The sequence below is a fragment of the Episyrphus balteatus genome, chromosome 1 (genome assembly GCF_945859705.1).
Source record: "Episyrphus balteatus chromosome 1, idEpiBalt1.1, whole genome shotgun sequence".
NCBI lineage: Eukaryota > Metazoa > Arthropoda > Insecta > Diptera > Syrphidae > Episyrphus > Episyrphus balteatus.
Window position 1 is genome coordinate 138,676,284 of NC_079134.1, and position 23,344 is coordinate 138,699,627.

Genomic DNA, 23,344 nt, shown 5'->3' on the forward strand with positions numbered 1-23,344 from the left:
GATGCGCTTTACTAAAAAAAAAACTTTGAAGTTTCAGTTATATCGATGATTTTTTGAAGTGAAAACTTCTTTAGTATCGCAGTGATTTGAAACAAGATAAAACGAAAATGCGACAGGAAAAATGAATCGATTATAACTTTTTTGTTTTAATAGATAGATGAATGAAATTTATACTGTAGGTAGGTAATAGAATAAATTATAATTGTTCAAAATTTAAATTAATTTCATATTCAAAATCCTGAGATAACGATGAAAAGATGTTCTTTTTCTATACACGTTATATCTTTTAATCTTTTGAACATAACAATTTGATTTAACTTTAATACGCATGCTGATAATATTACCTTTCATTTGATATAGCACACATAACAGTACGTGATTCACAAGTTACACAATCTTAAAATGAAAAACTTGAAAAATACCTCAAAACACCTGTGGAGATCTGTTGCCGATGACCGTAATCTCAGATTGAAATTTCGACATGGTTGGCTTTAAAAAATTCTTACTTCTTTTGTAGGCATTGTAGGAATATGATTGAAGTGTCATAAAAAAGGTGAAATAAAAAGCTTTCAGATGATATAGAATTTATTATAGGCTGTCTTTTTTAAAAAATGGTGTTTGAAGAGAAAAAGAAAGATTACGATTAGTTCTCAGATTACTAAATTTGGATGCCAAACAACGGTTCTTGCACTAAGCAATTAAAAAATCTAAACCCTCTCTCAAACAATATTGAAGTATCCGTTTACAGGATTATTCACCATTGCACTCATGTTCTCCCTTTTCAAGGATGTTTTTGGTTGATATAAAGAAGGATAGTTTTCATTTAATTCAGGTTCTCTATTTATAAATCGTTAATAGCACAGCAGAGAAAACAAAACAGTAAGCGGAGTTGTACACTGTAAAACAATATCGACATAAAACTAATTTAGGTATTAAAGTAAAAGTTTTTCGTCTAGTATCCTTCAAGACAAAGAGACTGTTCAAATAGTGCAAACATAGACTGAGACCACTTGTTTGATTGAGTTAAGTAAGCAAAGTAAGAAAATGAAGATTAAGATGAAATCAAATCCCTATTCCCACCTCATTGTAGTCCCTTTTCTTAAAATTATGGAAATTTTTCTAAAAATCTGTTAAATCATATTTTTTTTTTTGAGTTTAAAAGGATCAAAGTCAGATTTGAAAGATATCTTACAAAAACAAAAAAAACATCCTAGGTCCAGACTTAATTGAATTTTAATGAGTTCTTATAGAATATTTCGGGGAGAGTCTCTAAATCACTTTATGCTTAATCATTTTGTAAGTCCATATTTTTACAAACACATTTGGTAACATTAATAAGACTGAAATTTTATTTTTTTTTCCTTGTAAAGTCTAAATAAATTAGAATTTCTCCAAAGTTCAAAGTTAAACAAGCAAAAAAAAAACCCTGCTAATATAAATCGAAAACGTAATTTTATTTTAATAATTGAATAAAGTGATTTATTGATTTTTAGGTTTTTCATTTTTTTTTTTTTTTGGAAAATTGAAAATGAATAAAAATCCAATTAATCTACTTTCCACATTTTTTTTTCTGTGCACTGTGGCTATTTTAAGAATTTCGGAACATGGTCCCTTTCGTTTAAAAAACGGTTTTTTTTTTTCTGTGTACAATTTGCCAGAAGACACTTTATTAATTCTAATCCTTTTGATAAATCTAGGACACACCCAGACCATCAACGACCAACGACCGACACAGCGACAGCAACAGCAACAGCATAGTGTTCTATATAATATGATTTTGGAATGAGGAAACAAATGAGGCATTTATGATGTCCTTGTATCTTTATCGTGTCGTTGGGGATTTTGTAGAGATTTGCACTAGGTAGACACAATGGTTAGGTGAAGTTCGTTTTTTTTTTCCGATTTTTTGGGAAACATGTTAGAGGGTGTGTGTTTTTGGCGACATAAAAGGAAACAAAAAACTCTCATGTTGCTAAAAAAAAAGAGAAACTTAAATATAAATGTAAGAAGGGTTGGTTAGGAGGATATGCGATAAGACTGTTAGACGGAGGATTTAACAATGGGCCCCAATCAGAGTATATGAGAAGAAATATTTTTTGATCTTTGTGAAGTGTTTGTATGAAAATGACAGCTTTAACGCCTGTGGGGTATTTTTTTTTTCATTTCAGAAATGAAGGGGGTTATTTTTTTTCAGAAGCCTTATATTTCGGAAATTACTTGCTGCGGTTGTTTATATAGAAAAATAACGGTAATTTAAAAGATTTTATACCTAACAAGAGACGAGAATTTGGAGACCAAAAAAAATTTGACGCCTGTGGTTATATTTATGGGGTTACAAATAAATCAAATTGTTCACAATGAAAAAGGTTGTAAAGCAATTTTGATCTAGGATATAGATAAATCGGTATAAAGACGGTATTGTGTTGATTTATGAGGGAGACACAAATCTTGACAATTCAGTAACAAGTTAACAGAGAGATTTTTTTTTTAAAAGGTTAATTTTTATTACTTTGAAAATTAGGGGAATCAAGTTTTTAACTTGGCTTGGTTGGCCTTGAAACAGACAAAGAAGTAAGCCGAAACAAGATGACATTAAACAGAATTAATTTACAAAATCGATATCTACAAATCATTTAACAGACTATTAAAATCATCACCATTTCAAAAAAAAAAATCATGTGTGCAATTCATACGCGGTAGAAGTGAAACCTTAAAAAATCATTTTTCTTGAAAAAAAAACTACACCATTAAAAAGCTTAGAAATTTTCTTAAAGAATAAATCCATACTTAAATTTTTACAATGCACAAAAAGTATAAAAATAATTTATTCAAAACAATTATTTTTCATGAAAAAAGCATTGTTTTCTTCTAACAACATTAAATCCATTTTTTTAAAACAACTTATAATAAATTTTATATCATCTTAAAGCTTTTTGTTTCGGCTCAAAATATTTATATCGACCATGTCTATGCAAAATCTACAAAAGGATCTAGAATTTTTTTTAACAGAATCAGTTCTCATCAAAAAAACCAAAAAATCAATTTTTTTCTTTTCTAACACTATTAAATTCATTTTTTTAAATGACAACCTATAATGAATTTTACATCATTTAAAAGCTTATTATTTCACCTTTTATATGACGCTTCAATCATGTTTCTATGATGCCTACTAAAAAAGTAAGAATTTTGTTCAGCCAACCCTGTTGAAATTTCAAACTGATATTACTGTACTTTCTACACTGGTGACTAGTCAATTTAAGATTGTTTAAATTTTAGAGTACGTACCGTTATGTTTGATATATCAAATGAAAGGTAATATTATCAGCATGCGTATTAAAGTTAAATCAAATTTGTATATGTTCTAGATCAAAAGATATAACGTGTTTAAAAAAAGAACATCTTTTCACCGTTATCTCAGGATTTAAAATATGAAATTAATTAAAATTTTGTACAATTATAGTTTATTTTATTAACTATCTACAGTATAAATTTAATTCATCTATCTATTAAAACAAACAAGTTTTAATCAATTGATTTTTCCTTTCATCGTGTTTCAAATCACTACGATACTAAAGAAGTTTTCACTTCAAAAATCATTCAAAAGTATCTTCTTTTGAAAAACCTCGTCCTTAAAAAGTCAAACACTTTTGACTTTTGATAGTGTTTTATTCCTTTGAGAAATCAAACGTTTTATAATCATTTTCAAATATCTCATCACACTTGTCATTACTGTACAGAAAAAAAAAACAAGATAAAAAGTATATTTTCAAGCCCTGTGCCGGTGTTTTCATCTTCGTACACCATTCACTTTTATTTCCTTTTTACGTTTGGTTCTGCATGTATGCAACTTTCACTTTAATTAAAAAACTTTTCTCTCAACTCATTAATAAAAGTTTTTTTTTTCAAACAGGAAAAAAAAACAAGTAAAATAATGAAAAAAAAGATAAAAACAGAAGGAAAAATTCATAACATAACAACGTTTTAACTTTGAAACAACAACTTTGGCGAACAAAAAAAGTACAAAAAAAAAAAAAATATTAATCACAACAACTGTCTGAGAAAACTATTTACTTTAGATTTGTTTTCTTTATTTTATATAACTTCCTATCCTTCCAAGTGTTTATTTACAAAAAAAAAAAAAAAAAATAGTAATAATATGAATCTGAAACCATTGTGTGGTGCCTGCAACTGTTTTCATCTTCGGTAATCCGCACACCTGCATCTTCTGCAACTATAAATTACAAGCTTCAAAGGATAACCATCGTCATGGACTTTATCCACTGCTGGGGTCTTCTCATATATAAATGTATCTACCTTAACTTCCCATTTCGGTTAATAGAGCGTAAATTTATTGGTATTGTTAACCACTATAATGTTGATGTAACTATACTATGACTTACCCAGGATTATAGACCAAACAAGTCCTGGATTTAAAATGGTGAACACAGAAAAAAAAAAAAACATAATAAAGTCTTATACAGCCTCGACTGGTTTTGGGAAGGGGCTGTTGTAAATTATCGATTTTTAACTATGTATGTATTTAATATATGTACATATTTCTTCTCTAGTATTGTATGTGGTTAAAGATACGAATATAAAAAAAAAAGAACACGGATGTTAACCCCAGTATTCAACTTCCGTCCCATATTAAACGGTGCGGGGGGTAACCACACTGCACTGCCCCAAACGAGCATCGAGTGGAAAAATCTGAATCACTGCTTGCATTCTTAAACATATTTTTACAAAACGACAATAACAGCAATGGAATTATAGGGTTGCCATAAAAAGTTTTCAAAATTTTGCTCATGCCATAAAATTAAGTTTTTCGAAAAAATTTTGATAATGGAGATGGTACCGCACCAGGCAGAGTCTAGCCAAAAATGCAAAAAAAAAATGCAAACCAGGCCACAACTCGCAATAGGGTAAAAATTAATATATAATACCCTTGATGCATCATTCAAAATGGATAGCAAAAAGCCTCTTCTTCGACAAAAGTTATTCAATTTAAATGCCAAAAAATAAGTACCCATAAAATAAGAGTTTCAGTATCGTTTATAGGTTATGTAATTCTCTAAAAAAAAACAGATTATGGCGTTTTTGAAGATAAGTTTTTGTAGGATATATTAAATTCAGAAGATGATGTCTTTTTCACTCTTGGGCGAAAGTGATTAGAAAAAAACTATAGATTTCATTTGTGTCGACAATTCAAGCTGTTTTATCAGGCTGAATTCCTTATCAGCAGCTTCAAAGTGAAAACCTGTTGAAAACGATGCACGGGCAAAACAAACAAAAGAACGATATTTACTGTATCGACTCTTCTTTGAAATGCAAAGTCTTTAAAACCATAGCTTATACAAAAACTTTATTTTCAGCTTATTTGCAGGAAACATGTTACACTATACTTAATTAATTAAAAATATTTTTCAAAAGCTTCAGTAGAGGCGATAAAATCTACTAATTTGTATAGGAATTCACTTTTTGTAAGCATTTAGCGGTTAAAAAGAATGGGAAAAATCGATATTTCAGCAAAAAAATTGGACTTCAAGGAAGGGTCGATATTTTCGATATATTATGTATATAAGCCAACGGTGGTGGTAGAAATGTTGGCCCAAATAGCCTTCTCATAGATGATATAGACAAAAATGCGCTACTGGAAAAGGATTACAAGTGTTGCAAGATGGAATTAAAGACGAATAGTATCCAATATAAAAGAAGAATCATTAAAGTTTTGGATAAAAGTTTAAAAAGCCAGATAATGTCAAAATCTCAAAAACGACAACTTGCGAGTTTACGTCATTTCGTGAGAAGAGGGACGATATGTATGTACATACTTGAGTGAATTTTGAATGGCGGTCTTCGAAAAATTTTAGACCATATAAATTTAAAGAAATTTTGTTGATGTTGGGGAAGAGCCGACATTTAGGGCAAAACTTTGTTAAATTAAAAAAGAATATTTTTTTATTTGACTTTTTTTGAAAAAAAAAAAAAAAATAAAAATGCAGTTTTATTTCAATTGCTTTGAATATTACGTTTGCAAAGTTTAATCAAAATCGTTAGAGCCGTTTTCGAGTTATTTGGTACAATTTGAAAAATGTTTATGGGAGGTAGGTACACTTTTTTGACCTTTTTGAAGAAAAATAAAAATGCAGTTTTATCGCAATTGCTTCAAATATTACGTCTGCAAAGTTTAATCAAAATCGTTACGAGCCGTTTTTGAGTTATTTGGTTTGAATTGAAAAATTTGTATGTGAGGTATACTTTCTAAGCGAGATATAAAAAAACAAAAAAAACCAACTTTCAGAATTCCATAAAAATCATCTGTACCAAATCTGAAGAAAATCCGTCCACCTGTTTAGGCTGTGGAATGTGTACAGACACGGACGGAAATGCGAGACCCACTTTTTCGGAGTTCTCCATCATCGTAATGTAATTAATGATTAAAACCCCAATTTTTTTTTCGACACGAAACCAATTTTTGCCCTATAGAGCAAGTAAAAAAGCGTCTTGAGATGGAAGGTTTGGTGACGGATCCTTTAGTGAACCAGTGGAGTCTCAAGGTGAAACAGTCAAGTAACTCGGTAAAGAAAAAAATAAATTTCTGCTCAAAAAGCCATTGGGACAGTGATTTAATATAAATAATTTCTTTCTCGAGTAAAAAAATCATAACTTCCACAATTTCTAACTGATTTTGATAAATAACAACAAAACTGTTCATAAAAAAAAATTTTCAAACACACAAAATGTACATAGCTTAATATGGTCTCCGAATTCGCAAAAAACGGGGAAAAAAATGTTGTACTTTGAGATTCAGTCCATATAATCTACACTTAATTTGATGCTTGAGCAAAATAAAAAAAATATTTTCAAAAAGAACTCCTCTGTTAAGAACTGTAAAAAAAATCTGAAATCGACAAAAAAATGACTGAGTAAAAAATCTTTGAAATATGAAAACATTGAAAAACGGTTTTTTGGTGATAACTTAAAATTTTGAGGGTCTGTACAAAATGTCAAGTGCCGAAATATGATGTACTCATAAATACCTACAACCTCTGCTAGGTCACTTCCAAAGTAATTAACATCATTTTTGTTTTGTAGTACAGTGTAATAAGCTCTTATAAAAAAGAACCTACTAAAACGTTTTTCCATAATCCTCTAGATTTGTCCACCAAAGAGATAAGAAATTCAAAACTCGCATTAGTTCTTAAGCGAATCACAAACAAGCACAACAGAAGGTACTAAGGAGGTTCTATATAGGATACACATAGGGTTTCAAAATTAGCGAAAATCGTAACTGACTCAATTACTTAATCATCAATCTCTAAGAAATCATCAAAATTATAGGTAAAGCATTCCCCGCTGTTTTAGAATTTGAAACTTCGCACAGTAATGGGTCTGGTATAGCAATTTTTGATATTTATAATATATTATATCATATGTATTTTTTTTTTTTCAGGATTACCTTTTGAAGTTAAATGGTTTGGATATGTACCGGTTGCGATTAGAAGAATAACCTTAAAAGTGAAAAGGAAACCAATTCGAAACATCAAGATACACTCAATATGGCAACTCTATATGCATCTGCAGTTGATTTGATGCAATACATACTTATACGTATGTATTTCTGATGTTGAACAACGATTAATATATGTGTAAGTTTTGTATGTATGTCATGAGCATTTTTCAAGGCTTGCTTGCAGCAGAAAATTTTCTGCCAAAGTCATTTCAACAAAATACACGAACACAAATCTTTGTCCCTCGACATCGTTCATTGTCTACCAAAAGCCCCCGACCAACAATAATAAAAGTATAGTTGTGCTGGTGCTGCTGCTGTTGGTGTCTTGCGACCCGATGACGACTGATGAAAATGAAAATGAATTGTAAAAATTTTGATTCCTCTATATACAGAGAATAGAGAAATAGAAAAAAAAAAAACAAAATTTCTAAGCTTTTACCATGAATCCAACCCTAGCACTATAAATAAGGACACCGAAATGGGTGTGGGTACAAAATAGAGCTCTTGGAAAATATTTTACTAGAAAAAGAAGTTTATAGATGGGTTTTGGGTCGAAAGTAGCCTGAGTTTGGAATGCAATGCCTTTTTCTACGAAGAGTTGGATACCATCCAGGGACTAAAAAGAGGGAGATTTAGGAAGATTTGGCCTTAGAGAGTTATGCAAAAAAAAAAAGAAAAAGAAAAAAAAAAAAAGGAATTTGAAAGAACGAAAGAGCATTTAGATGTTTTGTTGTGGGAACCTTCCTTAGGGAAAGGAATTATAAATCGCTTTGCAAAACGTACGTTACCTGTTTTTTTATTTTTTTTTTATTTTTGTTCAAAATAATCTCACGGGACAATTTGTTGGCAATTTTCTGATGCTTTCAACAGATTAAGTTTCAATGGCATATAATATTGTTGATAATACTCAACTCAACACAAAATGTGAAAAAGAATATTCTGTTTTTATGAAAACGAAACTTGCAGAATAAAATATTTTAATTGCTTTTATTATATGGAAACAGATTTTGTTTATCTTTTCGTAATACAATGGGAGTACAAATTTAAATTGGACATTCGTTTATAGTTGCATATACTTGAAGAAGGGATTTTATCTTAAACAAATATGGAAAAAAAAATATTTTGAAAAAAAAAAAATCCCTATTTATTTCAGATTTTTATTGTGAGGGTTAAGGTTTTTTCTCATTTGAAATAGGTAGATATATCTTGACTTTAGAGGCCATTTTTTTTAGATATAGCATCATAGTTCTTGTCTACATTAAACACCGTTTTCAAAAAGGTATAAACCATATTTCTAGGACTAGGGGTTTAGTCAGGGCATGCATATTTTTTAATGCCGGAAACCCAAAAAACTTTGTTTCTATGTTTTAAGTATTTGATCATTCCACATCAGATGGTTGGTGATCAGTTTCTTTCATAAGAGCCTCTCTTAATGCACAATTAGGACAGCTAACATCGATTTGGACCCCTATCTCGTTCATAGTAAGCAACACATACGACAGTACTTACTGCAAAGCACAGCTCGTACGGTTACGCTGCGTCAATTTACCGCTGGTTCTCGATTTTTTTTTCCTGCAGCGGCACAATATCTTGGAGAAGGCTCGAGAATTCAATATTTTTAATACAACCACTGTTTTATGGAATTTGCTGATGACATTGACAAAAAAGGTTTTTTTTTTTAATTTTTTTGTAAAAAAATATTTTTTGTTCCAATTTTCAAAGATAACCATTTTGAAGAAAACAATTATCACAACAAAAACATTACTGTTAAAAAAGGAGCCAAGTTCTCCTATGCTAAAATTATGCTGGCACAAAAAGTACTGAGATGTAAAAGTGTACCAAGTTTTAAAGTTTGGGTTCAAATTCGTACCAATAAAATTTTGATTGTTTACTTGACAATTTTTCTTTTAATTACCGGTTTTTAAAGTTATTTCAAAAATTGCCAAGTAAACAATCAAAATTTTATTGATACGAATTTGAACCCAAACTTTAAAACTTGGTACACTTTTACATCTCAGTACTTTTTGTGCCAGCATAATTTCAACATAGGAGAACTTGGCTCCTTTTTTAACAGTATCTAATGTTTTTGTTGTGATTTCACTACTTTTTGAAAGGTATGGCTGTAGAATTGAAAATCTCTATATTTGATGACTAAAATTTTCAAATTTTAAATTTTTTCCTTTGTATAAACTACCATATCTACCATTCTACCAAATTTCAAAATTCTACAATAGTCAGAAACGCTCTATAATATTTGATGAAAATTCAGTGGAAATGGGCGGATGCCACGCCCCCTGAATTGAAAATCTAAAATTTTCCCTTTGTATACATAACAAGTCCTATCACCATGTAAAATTTCAAGTTCCTACGATAGAGGGAAGTTCTCCATAATTCTGATGATCTGTCAGTGGTTTTTGCGATTTTTGAAGCCCTATATCTCAGAAACTACTCATCGTAAGAAGCTGAAATTTTGTGAGGAGTTTGGTTTTGACCAGCTCAACGAATGTAGTGGGTTTGAAATTTCTAGCATCTTTAGTGTGGGAGTTAGAGGCGGGTCGAAAATGGCCTGAGTTGTTTCCTGTGAATAAGGGTGTAGTGCCAAAGTTGCTAGGAAACTTGGCTAGGCACTACCGTGCCCCTTGATCTAAAATGACCACTCTTTAAAATCTAACCAAGAAATATTATTTTTCGATTTTTTAAACATTACACTGGTTTACAAGGGTTTTGTTGCCGAAACAAAAATATACTTTTCTGAAGGTTTTCGGTGTGCTGAACTCGAATCCGAAGTCAGAAACAACTAATCAGCTCCCGTTTTTGAGATATTACCGTTAGAAAATGCAAAAAAAACATTTTTTTGAGTTCTTCGGACCTTATTCTTTTGTATAAAGAAAATTGTTTGAGCATATTTAGTAACGGTTTCTATAAGAACTGTTTTCCATCTTTCAATACCTGTTTAACTCTTTTCAATATCTTTTGTATTGCCCGAGATATCTTAAAGTGAAGTAAGTGGGTTTGGCTTCATATATCATAGAGAAGATAATGACGTTATAAAATTTATAAAAATACCAAACAACTGAGGATATCTCGGGCAGTAAGAAAGATATCGGAAAGATTTAAACAGATTTAAAAAGGTGGAAAATAGTTCTTATAAAAAACATTACCAAATATGCTCTAACAATTTTCCTTATATAAAAGAATAAGGTCCGAATTGCTGCATTTTCTAACGGTAATATTTTAAAAACGGAAGCTGATTAATTTTTTCTGACTTCAGATTCGAGTTCAGCACACCGAAAACCTTCAGAAAAGTATATTTTTGTTTCGGCAACAAAAAAAGTTTAATTTTGTTAAACAGTGTTACCATAGTGTAAAAACTCGATTGAAAATTGGAACCAAACAATTTTTGGAAACAATTTTTGATTAACTTAAAAAAAAATACTTTTTTTTTAGTTTGGACCCAATTTTTTGTCAAAACTGTAGGGGTCAAATAAAATTAATAGGTGGTTAAATGGTCATCTTTTGGGAAAAAAGTGCAAAAGTTTGATAGTTTTTCGGGCCACAATTGAAAAAAAAAAATATAAAATACAAACTAAATGCAGTTTTACCGACTCCCAAAAAGGAGGAGGTATTCAATTCGTGTCTGTATTTTTTTTTTTTTTTTATGTTTGTTACCGCATAACTTTGGACTGAGTGAACCAATTTTGATAATTCTTTTTGTATTGGATAGCTGGTGGCTGCAGTGTGGTCCCATTTTCGTTCACTTTTTGCCATAGGAACTATTTTAAAAACCATAAAACCTAGTTTTGACCTATGGAAGTCGGTTTTGTTTTTTTACTAAAAATGATTATTAATTTATGGTAACAAAAAACGATATTTCTTCCCCATCAAATACCCAAAAGTGTAGCTGATGAATGTTTAAATTGACGTTTTTGCCACCAATACGGACTTTAAGTTTAAGTTTTCGAGTGATTAAAAGAAAACAAGTCAATACATTGAGCTTAACTTTTTTCTAGCTTGAATGAAAGACCATATTCTTCGTCCAAGCCATTTTTTGTTTTCATAACTACACTCACCGAAATAATTATAAAGGCAGTCGATTTTTTTCGTTTTTAAACCATATAAAGGATATTTAATTTTTACTCCTTGCACGAATAAGATGACAAGTATATACTGGATTGTTTGCCACCCTTTATTTTTATTTAATTCGTTAAACTTAATTTTAAAAATTATATTTTGAATTTCTGGTGCGAAATAATTATAAAGGCACAGCTGATTTTCACATTAAAAGTGTGGTTTAGCGAGATCAAATGCAACCAAAAGTAAGAAAAACAGTTGGAAAATGAATTTAACCCATTATAAACATAAGTAAAATTTGTCGGTTATTTTTAAATAAGGCGTGAAAAACTCTTGACGCAGGCAGAAATGGGCAAAATTAAGGCTTACCATGAAAATTGATTGTCCAACCGCGAAAAATCTGGAGGAGTAGAAAGGTCCGATTGTGTAATTGATAATTTAATTTACAAAGATAACAAGTATTGTTACCTAAAACGATAAGGACGGAAGCCTTTGGGTCGAGAGAGAGCCAAAAGTGACGAAAAATGAAGTAATTTTCGTGAGAATTTGACAGCAAGGGAAGTTTTCGAGAAAATAAACTTGGTAGTGGAAGTGCGACAAGTGCAGCAAATAGTTTAGGTGGAATTAAGTAATTCCTACAAAAGAAAATGTGGAAAACCGGCGCTCTTGTCAAGGCATAAACTTTCCAGCCTTCGCCTCGGTGAAAAGTATAGATTCTGGGATGAAAAATGGAAAAACCGATGTGTACACCATCTAGGCTATCCAAATTAAACTTTCTCTCATTGGTGAACTTAAAAGTTTTTCCATTTTTCATCCCAGAATCTATACTTTTCACCGAGGCGAAGGCTGGAAAGTTTATGCCTTGACAAGAGAAAGTAAATACGTAAGAGAAAATTAATTTTTTTTTTGCAACAAATTTAATAGCAAGCGATCAAGAAATTCATTTAAATTAAAAATATTTATAAAAACCACAGACTTGGCATACCCGTGTAATGAACCGGTGTTTCCCTCGAAAATGTATAGACCTTCTTCGACGTGTTTTGAACTTGCGTCGTACTCGAGTGTGTCAGCGTTACTATGACCACAAAAACGCTGGCACATACAAGGCACAGAAATACAGTCATGATGATGCAAACGATCCGTTTTCGTTTCCTATCGGATTCTTCGTCTTCGTCCGTCTCATCGCTGAGTGATTTCTTTTTCAGCTTCTTAGCCGACCCGGTTATCGATGAACGACGCACTGGATGACGAAATGGTCGCAGAACTTGATCGAAGGCTGCAGCTTCTCCCATCTCATAAGACAAAGAATTCTTCCCCTCGAAGGATGGATGTTTGTCGTCCATTAAACGACCCGACGTAGATGCAACCAGAGGTCTGGGACTGCGTTTGATGTCATCGAGCACACTGACACCACCGGAACCACCCACTTCTCCAGATACCGTGGCTAGTGGTCGGCTATTGCGACGGTGGGGCGATAGATCAAAATCTGGATATGCATCACTTATAAAGCTTTTGGATTTTTTCGACGTACTTAACGCCTCCCTGTATGTACGCACACGCACGCTGGCGCTGTGCGATTTCTTTGTAGCACCCTGAGCAATCGTGGCTGGACGATGGATTTGCAGCTCGTCGAGGTTATTTGGCGAAAGGTATAGACTGTGCGTATGCTTGCCGCCTCGTTTAAAGTGATGCGTATGCTGTCCCGGCTGCTGGGTGGGTGATATCGAGGACGACGATGGCAGCAGGTGGTGATTGTGAAGTTGTGCTTCGTGTTGCTTTTCCAGCTCCAGACTCTGTGAGCTGTGTTGGCGGGCGTGTTGTTTGCGACTGCTGATGCTGGTGCTGCTTCCATGTATCGCCGCAGCCTCTTCCAGCGAGAGTCTTTGCTCTTCGATCTTGGTGTGGCTATTGCTGCGCGATCGATTGCTCAGACTTGTGAAAAGCTCATTCTCCAGAGATAGATTAGTCGTACTGAAAAGGGGCGGTCGTGAGCTCTCGAGCATATCATCGTTTAGCGATGGATGTCGAATAGCATCGGCGTCTGTTTTTACACTGGGCCTTCGCGAAGGTTCGTTAAAAGATCGATGGGTTCGACAGCCTCGACGGCTTGGTGACGGTGAGCGACTCATTTCTTTGCCTGACGCTTGCGGGAATAGGTAATTGCCGCGCACGCTGCTGGTGCGTCGCGACGATGATGTCGATCCGGCGGCAGTTGTCAGCATAATCTGCTCCATGGCTGGGTCATTGGCATGGAATGAGTGCGTCTTCTTCATCTGCAATAAGGGACTCGGATGTATGTCTATGGTATCGGAACGACGGAATAATGGCTTCTTCATGGGATGCCAGTCGTCGTATTTGATGGGGCTCGTGCTGCCGGCGCCACTAACTAAATAAATATCAGGCTGTGGGAATTTAGAGAGGGGCAGGGGAAGCAGGGGTGCAAGTGCTGGCGGTGGTGGTAGCGGTGGTTCTTCAAGGATCAGCGAACGATCAATGATCATTTGCGGTGCCGGTGTATAATTGTCGATGGCCATTGAAATGGACCGATTGATCGACTTGAGTTTTGGCGGCTTCTTTTTTGTAGCCGGATTGTCTAGGGATGATTTGGCTTCTCTGTCCATTCTGTAGCTGTGCGGTATTCTATATTGTGCAATGATTGTGCTTTTTTTTTGTGGTGGTGGTGGGTTTTTGGTTTTTATTTATTAATGGAATTCAAAATTAAGGTTTGGGATGCTTTTTTGTTGTTTGTTAAACACTCATATGCAGTAGGTGCAAGTAGGAAGAGGGGTAGATTTAGTGTAAAAAAGGGGGAGAGTTTTTTTTTAAGCAAAAGGAAGACTTTGTTTGCTGTTTTTTTTTTTTCTTTATTTAAGAAATAAATAATATTTTTTTTTTTTGATTAAGTTTTTGTTTTTGTAAAAAAATAATTAACGTTCTCCTTGTGCGTACTTGTTGCAGGTTGCAATGTAATTTTTTTTTTTCGTTCCACGATCCAAAATAGATCTTGTTTTTTTATTAACTTTCTTCAGTAGTTAGATTTTTTTTTTTTAGTTTTTTATTGTCATTTTTTTTTTATAGTAAATTTAATTTTTTTTTGAAAACATTCATTATCTCATCACGATGCACATCACAGTGAAAAAATCTATAAAAAAAAATAATTAAAAAGTGAGAACAAAATTAAGTATAGTGCGAAATGGTGTTGGGTGCAAGAGAAAAATAAAACCAAAAAAAGTGTTAGAATGTAATAGAGGATATTATCCAAGGCTGCAAGTTAAACCATACATTTTATCTGTGCTATAAATTTTGAAAAAGGGAACAATGTTATCAATTTATATTTTATATTTTTGCATTTATTAGACTTTTAACAGATTTCAAATAAATAATAAATTTGTTTTTCCTAAATTACGACTTTGTCACATTTACTTGCTCTTATGATAGGCTATTGATTATGTCTTTTAGAAAGGAACTAAGACGTTCACGGGTTTTTATTGCAGGAATCGTTCAATGGGTCATAAAAGAACATAAAACCGCGGAGTGCTATTAAATTAAATTTCTCATAACAATAATGTTTTTTTTTTAAATTGATAAAAAAAAATTATTAATATAAGCTTTCGAAAAAAGTATCATTCATAACTGAAAGTGTTGCCGTTGCTTTTAATAATTTTTTTTGATTTTAACTATTTTTTTTTAGAAAACTACCCATCCCGCCTAACCGGGGGGAGATAGACACCCCCTCTCATAGTAAACAATTATTGCATTTAACCCCTCTATAAAAAACCGATATCAATTCTTGGTTGCTAAGTTATCGTACTTTTCCCTCAAATGTTTCTTTTTTACTTGAGTAAAACTGAAAATGCGAAAAAAATATAGGTTCAAATGGCCATACTTCGGTTGGCTTTCAATGAAAAAAAAAAAAAAATATAAAGCACAGCATTTTGAAGGATATTTAATCTCCCTACTTTTATTAGAGCACTGTTAATGCCTATCTCAGCCCAAAAAATAGACATAGCCAAAAAAGTAAAAAAAAAACTCCAAAAATCGATTTTTTTGGATTTTTTTTTGTGATTGTTTTGACTGTTTTGGTAAGGAAATTTTTTTTTATCAATTTTTAAAAAACATTATTGTTATAGGAAGTTTAATTCTCTACAAAAAGTGTTAAGGGCAATATCTCAAAATTTTGTTTCGTTTACGAGATATATTGAAAAAACCAAAGAGGGGGCTTTTGCACCCCTATCTTCAGTTTCCACCCTCTCATTTAATAGCACTCTGCGGTTTTATGTTCTTTAATGACCCATTGAACTATTCCTGCAATAAAAACCCGTGAACGTCTTAGTTCCTTATTGCCCTGTTTTTTTTTTCGACATAATCAATAGCCTATGATACAAGTTGTTTAGAATATTAAAGTTTTTTTTATAATTTTTTCAACGAATATTTTTAATTTAATTTTATAAGAAATTTATTCAAAACTCAAAAATAAATAGAAAACCATCTTTTAAGTGCTTTAACCCTCTAAACCAAGTATGATATTTCTTGTACAGTAAAGAATTTTTAACCTTCGGATGACAACTTGATTTTTCTTTCATTGTATTTTTTGAAAATTTTTTTTTTATGAATAACCTATTTGTCTATTTTCTGTTTCTGTTAATGTCTATGCATTTTTATAGGTAATTAAATAAATAATTTGTGGTATCTTTAAAATAATTTTTTTTTAATTTACTAGCATACATATTACCTAAATGTGTTGTTATCGGAACGTTATTTTTTTTTTTTTTGAAAAATCGTTAAAAGCCGTTAAAAAAATAATTTATGTTTAAAAAACTTCCAAAAATGTCTGAAAATTTGGTAAGAGAAAAAAAGCAAATATTGATTACCACATAAAAAAATGTTTAAAAAATATCCATTGTTGCGTTGAAGTGATTTTTAATTCAAAATTATTTATACAAAAATGTTCCACATACGCCCCAGTGACCTGTTATGTTTTTTTTGTTAACAACGGAATAGCACTTCTATTTTTTTTACAATAAGGACCATCCTACTTTAAATACATAATTTGCAAAATATATTCACATTGTTCTTGAGTTAACTTTCTGATATTGCTTATATTTTGATATTTCTATGGCGTTACTCAAAGGTCAATAAATCTTTGAATTTATTTTGTTTGTTCTTATCTTCTAGGAAAGAAACGTTACACAAAATCTTAACGAACAAAAAAGCTTAAATAGGAAAACTTTTTTTTTTCGAGATAAAATAAATGATCGCTGTTCCATTAGAAAGAAAGAAATTCTGCCACTGGGGATAACAAAGAAGTCACTTGAACAAAAAATTGTTTTATTTTTGTTTTTATTTTTTGTTTTGTAATTCTTCTAATCTCACATTTGCTTCCGCAAAGCTACCTAAGTTTTTTTTTTCATTTTGCATTTACAGAATCTAATAACACTTTTTATTAGAAAGAAATTTTTGCAAAAATTTTATATTCAACTTAAGATTAATTAAATTTTTCCCCACTTAAAAAAAAAAAAATACACAATATCCTTAAAAAATGTCCTTGAACCGAAACTTAACACTTGTCTAATACAAAAACACATTTAAAGAAAATAAAAAAAAAAAAATACAAAAAAAGTATTAAAAAAGAAATCTTAATAAAAAATAAAAAAAAAAGTTATTTTAAGTATTCTCTGTTCCTTTTTCCTACACACACACACATAAGGTCCTTAAAAAAAAATCTTGGGTCGTCTTGCATTTTTCTGTAATGGATTTCTCTCATTCAAACCAAGAAACGTTTATATTAAATTAAATTTAAAATAAAAAAAAAAAAATACAAGTTCAACCAAAGAAGAAAAAAAAAAACGACAGAAACACCACTCTAAGCCTTGACATCTTATTTTCATGTGTCATCTTAAGATATGAACAATGCTCAATGACAACAACAAAATACAAAAAAAAAAAAAAAAAAATGTTTTGAAAAGAATAAGGACACAGCCAAGTGAAAACACAAAAACCTTCACGCCATCATCCCAGTATACTATGAGTATGTATATGCTGGAAGTTGGAAGTTGATTGTGATTTTTTTTTGTGTGCCATCACAAGTTCACACGGCCATATCCTTTAAGTCTCATCTCAAAAAGGTGAGGACAAAATTCAACATCCCTTTTTTGCAAGCAGCCTCTCCAAGTATATGCAGATTAGATATATTCTCGTGCCATAAAGTTAAACAAAAACAAATTTTTAATTATGAAACATTTTTGTGGGGAGTGCCTGTGTCGTGTCTTTTCCCTCTTCGAGTCGTCGTTTTCGTCGTGCGTCGCCATTATTGCTAAGTGTTAAACAACACATAATCACTTTAGATAATTATGTGAAATGTGAATATGAATAATTATCCTGACATATATACACACAACGTCATCGTCCTTGTCGTGTCGTTTTGTTGTCTACTGAAGCAAGAGTGAAACTGATGATGGAAAAACTCTTCCTTTTGCTAAACACACACATAGTATCAGCATCAGCATGAGTACCATACCACAGAAAAGTCAACTTGATTAACAATTTTGTCGAGGTAATGAAGATTCATTTACCTTCACACAATAAAACCAAGATCTATTGGGTATTGTTGTTGTCCTTGCATAAAAGTTTTTGTACATTCTCCTTGGGGATGCATAGAAAATCATTTTTTTCGCTCAATTCAGTCACTTTATATGAGAGAAGACAATTAACTAAATCAATTTTAGAGAAAACTTTGTCCTTGCTTGTCGATGATGAAGGAGGGTAAAATAGGATATCCTTCTTGTCTAGTGAACCTAGGCCAATATGCATAATCACACATCGTCGTAGTCGAATATTGTCATTGGATATGGGTATAAGGATTTATAAGCGTGTGTGTAGGTACTTACATAAATTTATTAATTGCATAATTAGGTTTTTCTTTTTTTTTTATTAATTTTTCGTTCACTGTTTGCATTCATCATCCTTGTTAAATGTTGGAAATCCATCTGAAAACAAGGAGTCTGATACCGAAGCTTAATTCGTTTATTTTTTTTTTTTTTGTAATGCCAAGAGCATTTGAATATGAATATTGTATATGCACGTTACGTAGAGTAGATATGTATGTAAAATGAGGGATTACTACCGTGAAAAAAAAAAATTTATTCCATTCTGAATGCGAAGGGTGCTCCATTAACGATGGATTAAATAAATCTCATCAAATCAAGGCATTTTAACAATGCTTATGGGGGAATTATGAGCTAAACGGAATTTTTAAAGCAGCAAGAAGGTTAAATGTACAAATGGGTCGTATGAATTTGCACTAATAGATATTTTGTTTATCTTAAAAATGTTGATGTTTAAAAGAACGCCATTTATTTTTTAAAACTATTTTTTCCTACTTTAAGCCGATAAATAAAGTAAAAAGTACATCTTGAAAGGACTGAGAAAAAAAATAATAAAATAGAACGATATAACCTTATAGACGATGAAAATAAAATGCACGACTGGGTAGAACGAACTTGCTTTTAAGACTTTATAGAAATTTGAAAAAAAAAATTCGTTTTTTAAAAAAATAAAATAAAATCTGAAATCAAATTGCCCTCCAAAACAAGTATGCAGTTTTGATTGATATATTAAGATGTATTTTTAGAAAAAAAATTTCAAAATCGTTAGATCTGTTTTTTTAAAAACTAATTTTTTATAAATAATTTTTTGGAAAAAAAGTTAAAAAATAAAATTGGTATGCCATTTTGTAGAAATCACTAATCAGCATCTAAAAACAAAATTTCAAAAAAATTCAATGTCCAGTTTTCGAAAATTTGATTTTTCAAAAAAATATTTTCAAAATTTTTTTTTTAAATCCAAAAATTACTTGGTTTATTTGGTTTATATTTAAATTATATAAATGCTCCTTCACAAAAAGTTTCGTTGAAATCGAATAAGCAGTTTCGGAGATAATCGGATTTGAATAAAAAAAAAAAGGGTCCTATGGCAGGTACCGTTAATAATGAATTCAAAAAAAAGTTTTTTCATTAGAATATAGACCTCGTTTTAAAACTTCCATTTGAATTTTTTTTTACAAAATCGATGGAGCCGTTTTCGAAAAATTACACTTTTCCGAAATTTTTATATGAAAGGTACCGTTATTTTTGGTCCAAAAAAATTAATTCCAAAAACTCCTCTGGAGAGTCGCCAATTAACGCTACATACCAAGTTTGACATCAATCGGTCTATCCGTTTAGGCTGTAGCTTCGTTTACAGACAGACAGACAGACAGACAGACAGACAGACAGACAGACAGACAGACAGACTTCCGGGACCCACTTTTTTGGCATTGTCTACCATCGTTATGTCATGGAAAAATGTTATCTCAACTATTTTTTTTGTTGTATGAATGCACTTGATATAATAGTATCTATATCGCAAGTAAAAATAAACTTATTGTATATCTTAAACTTTGAACTGACAACGTTTATGATAAAACCATTAGTTTTGAAGATATGGACCAATTTGAGTATTTAAACATGGCATGACTGATTTCGCCAGGGTTGGCGTTCCAAAAACCCAGGGTAACTTTAAAATTCGGAAAAAAATCGAAACAAATTAATTAACAGTTCCATGAAATAAACAAACAACAGTCGAGAAAATGTGTTTATTTTCCTTTGTTATTTTTCTCTGAAAATCCTTGTTTTGTTGCTTTTAAATTCTAATATCTTTAGTTCTAACTTCAACTTTGGAAACTTTTATACATTTTTGAAAACTGCAATAACACGGCAAGTTTTCAAAATAATAAACCAGTGTTACACCATACAAATTTTTTTTAGGGTGTTGCTCTGAAATTAAAGTAAGAATTTGATTTTTGATAAAACATGCAAAATACTGTTGCAAAGTCGGGATTTTTCGAAATTTCAATAAAACTGCATTAAATCGAAAACCGTAAGGATTTGGGATGAACAAGTTACCAAATTCTGAGAGCCCTAAAGTTGGCCTATCAGCATATTTCGTTTGATCCATTACTTTTATGACACCCTGTATATTAAATTTTAAGTCTTTAAATTGTATTTTTTTTAGAATTAAAATTTGAAAGGGAGTCAATAAATTATACAGGCATTAACTGGAAAATCGATCACTAAAAACCTTTTTTTTTTGTTTCCATTTTTGACAGTAGTTTTTCACAACATCAGGAAAGTTTTTCTAAACCATAAATGCTTCAAAAAAAAAAAAAAAAAACTATCAAAACTTAAAAACTCAAAAAATTTGCTCCGCAACTTTTTTGTGAAAATGGCTTTCAAAATATTTTTTTATTCTTTTTTTTTGTAAAAATCAAAATGGAGTAACGTTAATAGTTCATTTAAATGTAAGTGCAAGTAAATGCTTGTAGATCTTTTAATTAGGTACCTACAACCTATATGTAAATTTGTTTGACGATGATTGTCTTTTACTAGAAATCGTTAAATACCCTGTTTTTCACTCCTCACTTTTGGCCATCTATTGCGATCCAATCGTTTTTTCGCCTTATTCAAAATATTAATTATTTATGTTTGAAAGTGGTATAAGTCCATGTAAAAAAAAGAAAACGACTAAATTGACTTTCAAACTAACCGCATTTGAACCGTATCTCTTTTCTAAATAAAATATTGCTTAAAAAAATGACAGTTTTTTTTGAAAAACATGTAATATGTGACTTATACCACTTTCAAATATAACGATTTAATTCTACTTTTTTTTCAAAATCAATTCAATTAAATTTCAATTTTGTTTTATTGAACATACTATATACAATTGACTTAAGCTTAACTTATTTCTAATAAGATACATTGATTGATATAAAATTTGTTGGCACATATGGGGCCTAACCTTATACAATGGATAAAAGATAAAATCTATATAAATATAGTACATGAATAGGCTTAATTTTACAAGTCTGCTGACTAGGTTATCCTCGGGGTGTTCCGTCCCGGTTGTCCAGTTGTGGTATTGATAATGGTGGGTTGGGTGGTATGGCATTTAGCCGCGGTAGTAGGCCGATTGCGTATCGGCGTAAAAGTAAACTACTTCCTCGTTGTCGGTTGGGATTATGTGCTCATCCAGAATATCCAAAGCACTAAGGTATCTGGGTTCGGGATGTCGTTGTTGGGTTCTCATGCTTCTCATCAGCTGATTGGGGTGGTTGGCGATGCTTCCGACAAGTTTCTTTGCAGATTGCAGCAGATACTTTTCCAACGTCATGATGTTTGCTTCCTCGTAAAGTCGCTCGTTGCTGTAGTATTTTTGTCGCTGTCGATCGAAGTAAAGTCCGGTGCAGATCCTCAGGATTTTCCTCTCAAAAATTTGAAGTTCCTTCATGGCTGTCTTGGAAATGGTATACCATACCGGAAAGCTATAGGCGATGACAGGTCGTAGAAGCTGCTTGTAGATCAGGAGTTTCGTTGGTTGGCTTAATCCGTTTCTTCTCTTCATCAGGGGGTGAAGGCGATGGAAGGCGTAGTTGGCTTTTTTCAGGACAGACCTAGAGTGAAGGTTGAACCTCAGGAGCTCGTTAAAGTTGATCAATTTTTTTTTTTTTTTTTTTTTTTCAAAATCATTTGAACTGTCTTTACATTTTTAAAAATCAACTTTTGTTCTATTTCTCAAATTTTTCATGGATTAAAATAAAAATCTTGTATAAAATAAAATGCACGACTGGGGTCGCACGTACTTGCTCTTGCAGTTTAAAGCACTTTTATGTTAGTTTACTTGTAGATTTTGCGAGCTGCCTCCATATAACTTTTTAAGAAATTTTGTTGAGGTTGGGGAAGAGCCGACATTTAGGGCAAATTTTTACTTGCGATATAGGTACTATAGGGCAAGTTTAGGATTCGTAAAAAAAATCGAACTCGAGATAACAATTTTACATGACATTACGATGATGGAGAATGCCAAAAAAGTGGGTCCGGCAATTCTGTCCGTCTGTCTGTCCGTCTGTAAGTACCTCGAGCAGCAGCCTAAACTAATAGCTGCGTTCCTTTGGAAATATTTATCTACTTTTTAGTACTTAAAGCTGCTTTGAACTTCTTTTTCAGTATAGCAAAGTAGTTCAAAGTAGTTTTAAGTACTAAAAAGTAGATAAATATTTTCAAAGGAACGCAGCTAATATAGTGATTTTATTCAAACTTGGTAGTTAGCAGTTTTTGGTGATTCCCTAGAGGAGAAATTGAAATTTTTTTTGGGTTTGGGTCAAAATTCTGCCGGGGTCAAAATTCTTTTGTCAAAATTCTGCTTTCAAAATTCTGCTTTACAAAATTCTGCTTTCAAACTTCTGCTTTTCAAAATTCTGTTTTTCAAAATTCTGCTTTTCATAATTCTGCTTTTCAAAATTCTGCAAAAAATTAAAAAAGGGTTAGGAAAATGTTAAAAAGCGCGCGCTTTTTAGCATTTTCCAAACCCTTTTTTAATTTTTTGCAGAATTCTGTAAAATCATCTTTTTGAAAAATTTTCTGCTTATTTGATTACTTATCTACATAATTTGTCATTTTTTAAATGCGAATTAATTTTTGTTTTATAAATGAATAAATTTGAAAATATTAAGAAAAGGTTTCTAACATTAAACATTTCCGAAAATAACTAAAAATTTATTAATTTATCAAATAAAGATGAATATTCAAAAATTTGAATAAGAAAAGGTATACAACATCGGTTCCAATTAGTATACATATTTTATTTGAAAGAAAGTCAGTATATGCATTTCAAAAAATATTTGCGACACTTAAATAAAAAAAATTACGAAAGTACCAATGTTGA

At 31.5% G+C, this 23,344-nt stretch overlaps 1 protein-coding gene across 2 annotated transcripts in view; it reads right to left on the reverse strand.

The window, feature by feature from the left end:
* LOC129906855 (uncharacterized) overlaps positions 1 to 23,344 on the reverse strand; it is a 270,576-nt gene that overhangs the window by 3,648 nt on the left and 243,584 nt on the right. Inside the window, exon 7 of one of the 2 annotated variants that reach the window (XM_055982807.1) lies at positions 14,204 to 14,726. The exons of the other annotated variant lie outside the window; for it this stretch is intronic. Within the exon in view, the coding sequence (XP_055838782.1) occupies positions 14,692 to 14,726 (35 nt within the window). The 3' untranslated portion in view covers positions 14,204 to 14,691. Of the gene's footprint in view, positions 1 to 14,203; positions 14,727 to 23,344 lie in introns of those variants that run through there. 2 annotated transcript variants of the gene reach the window in all.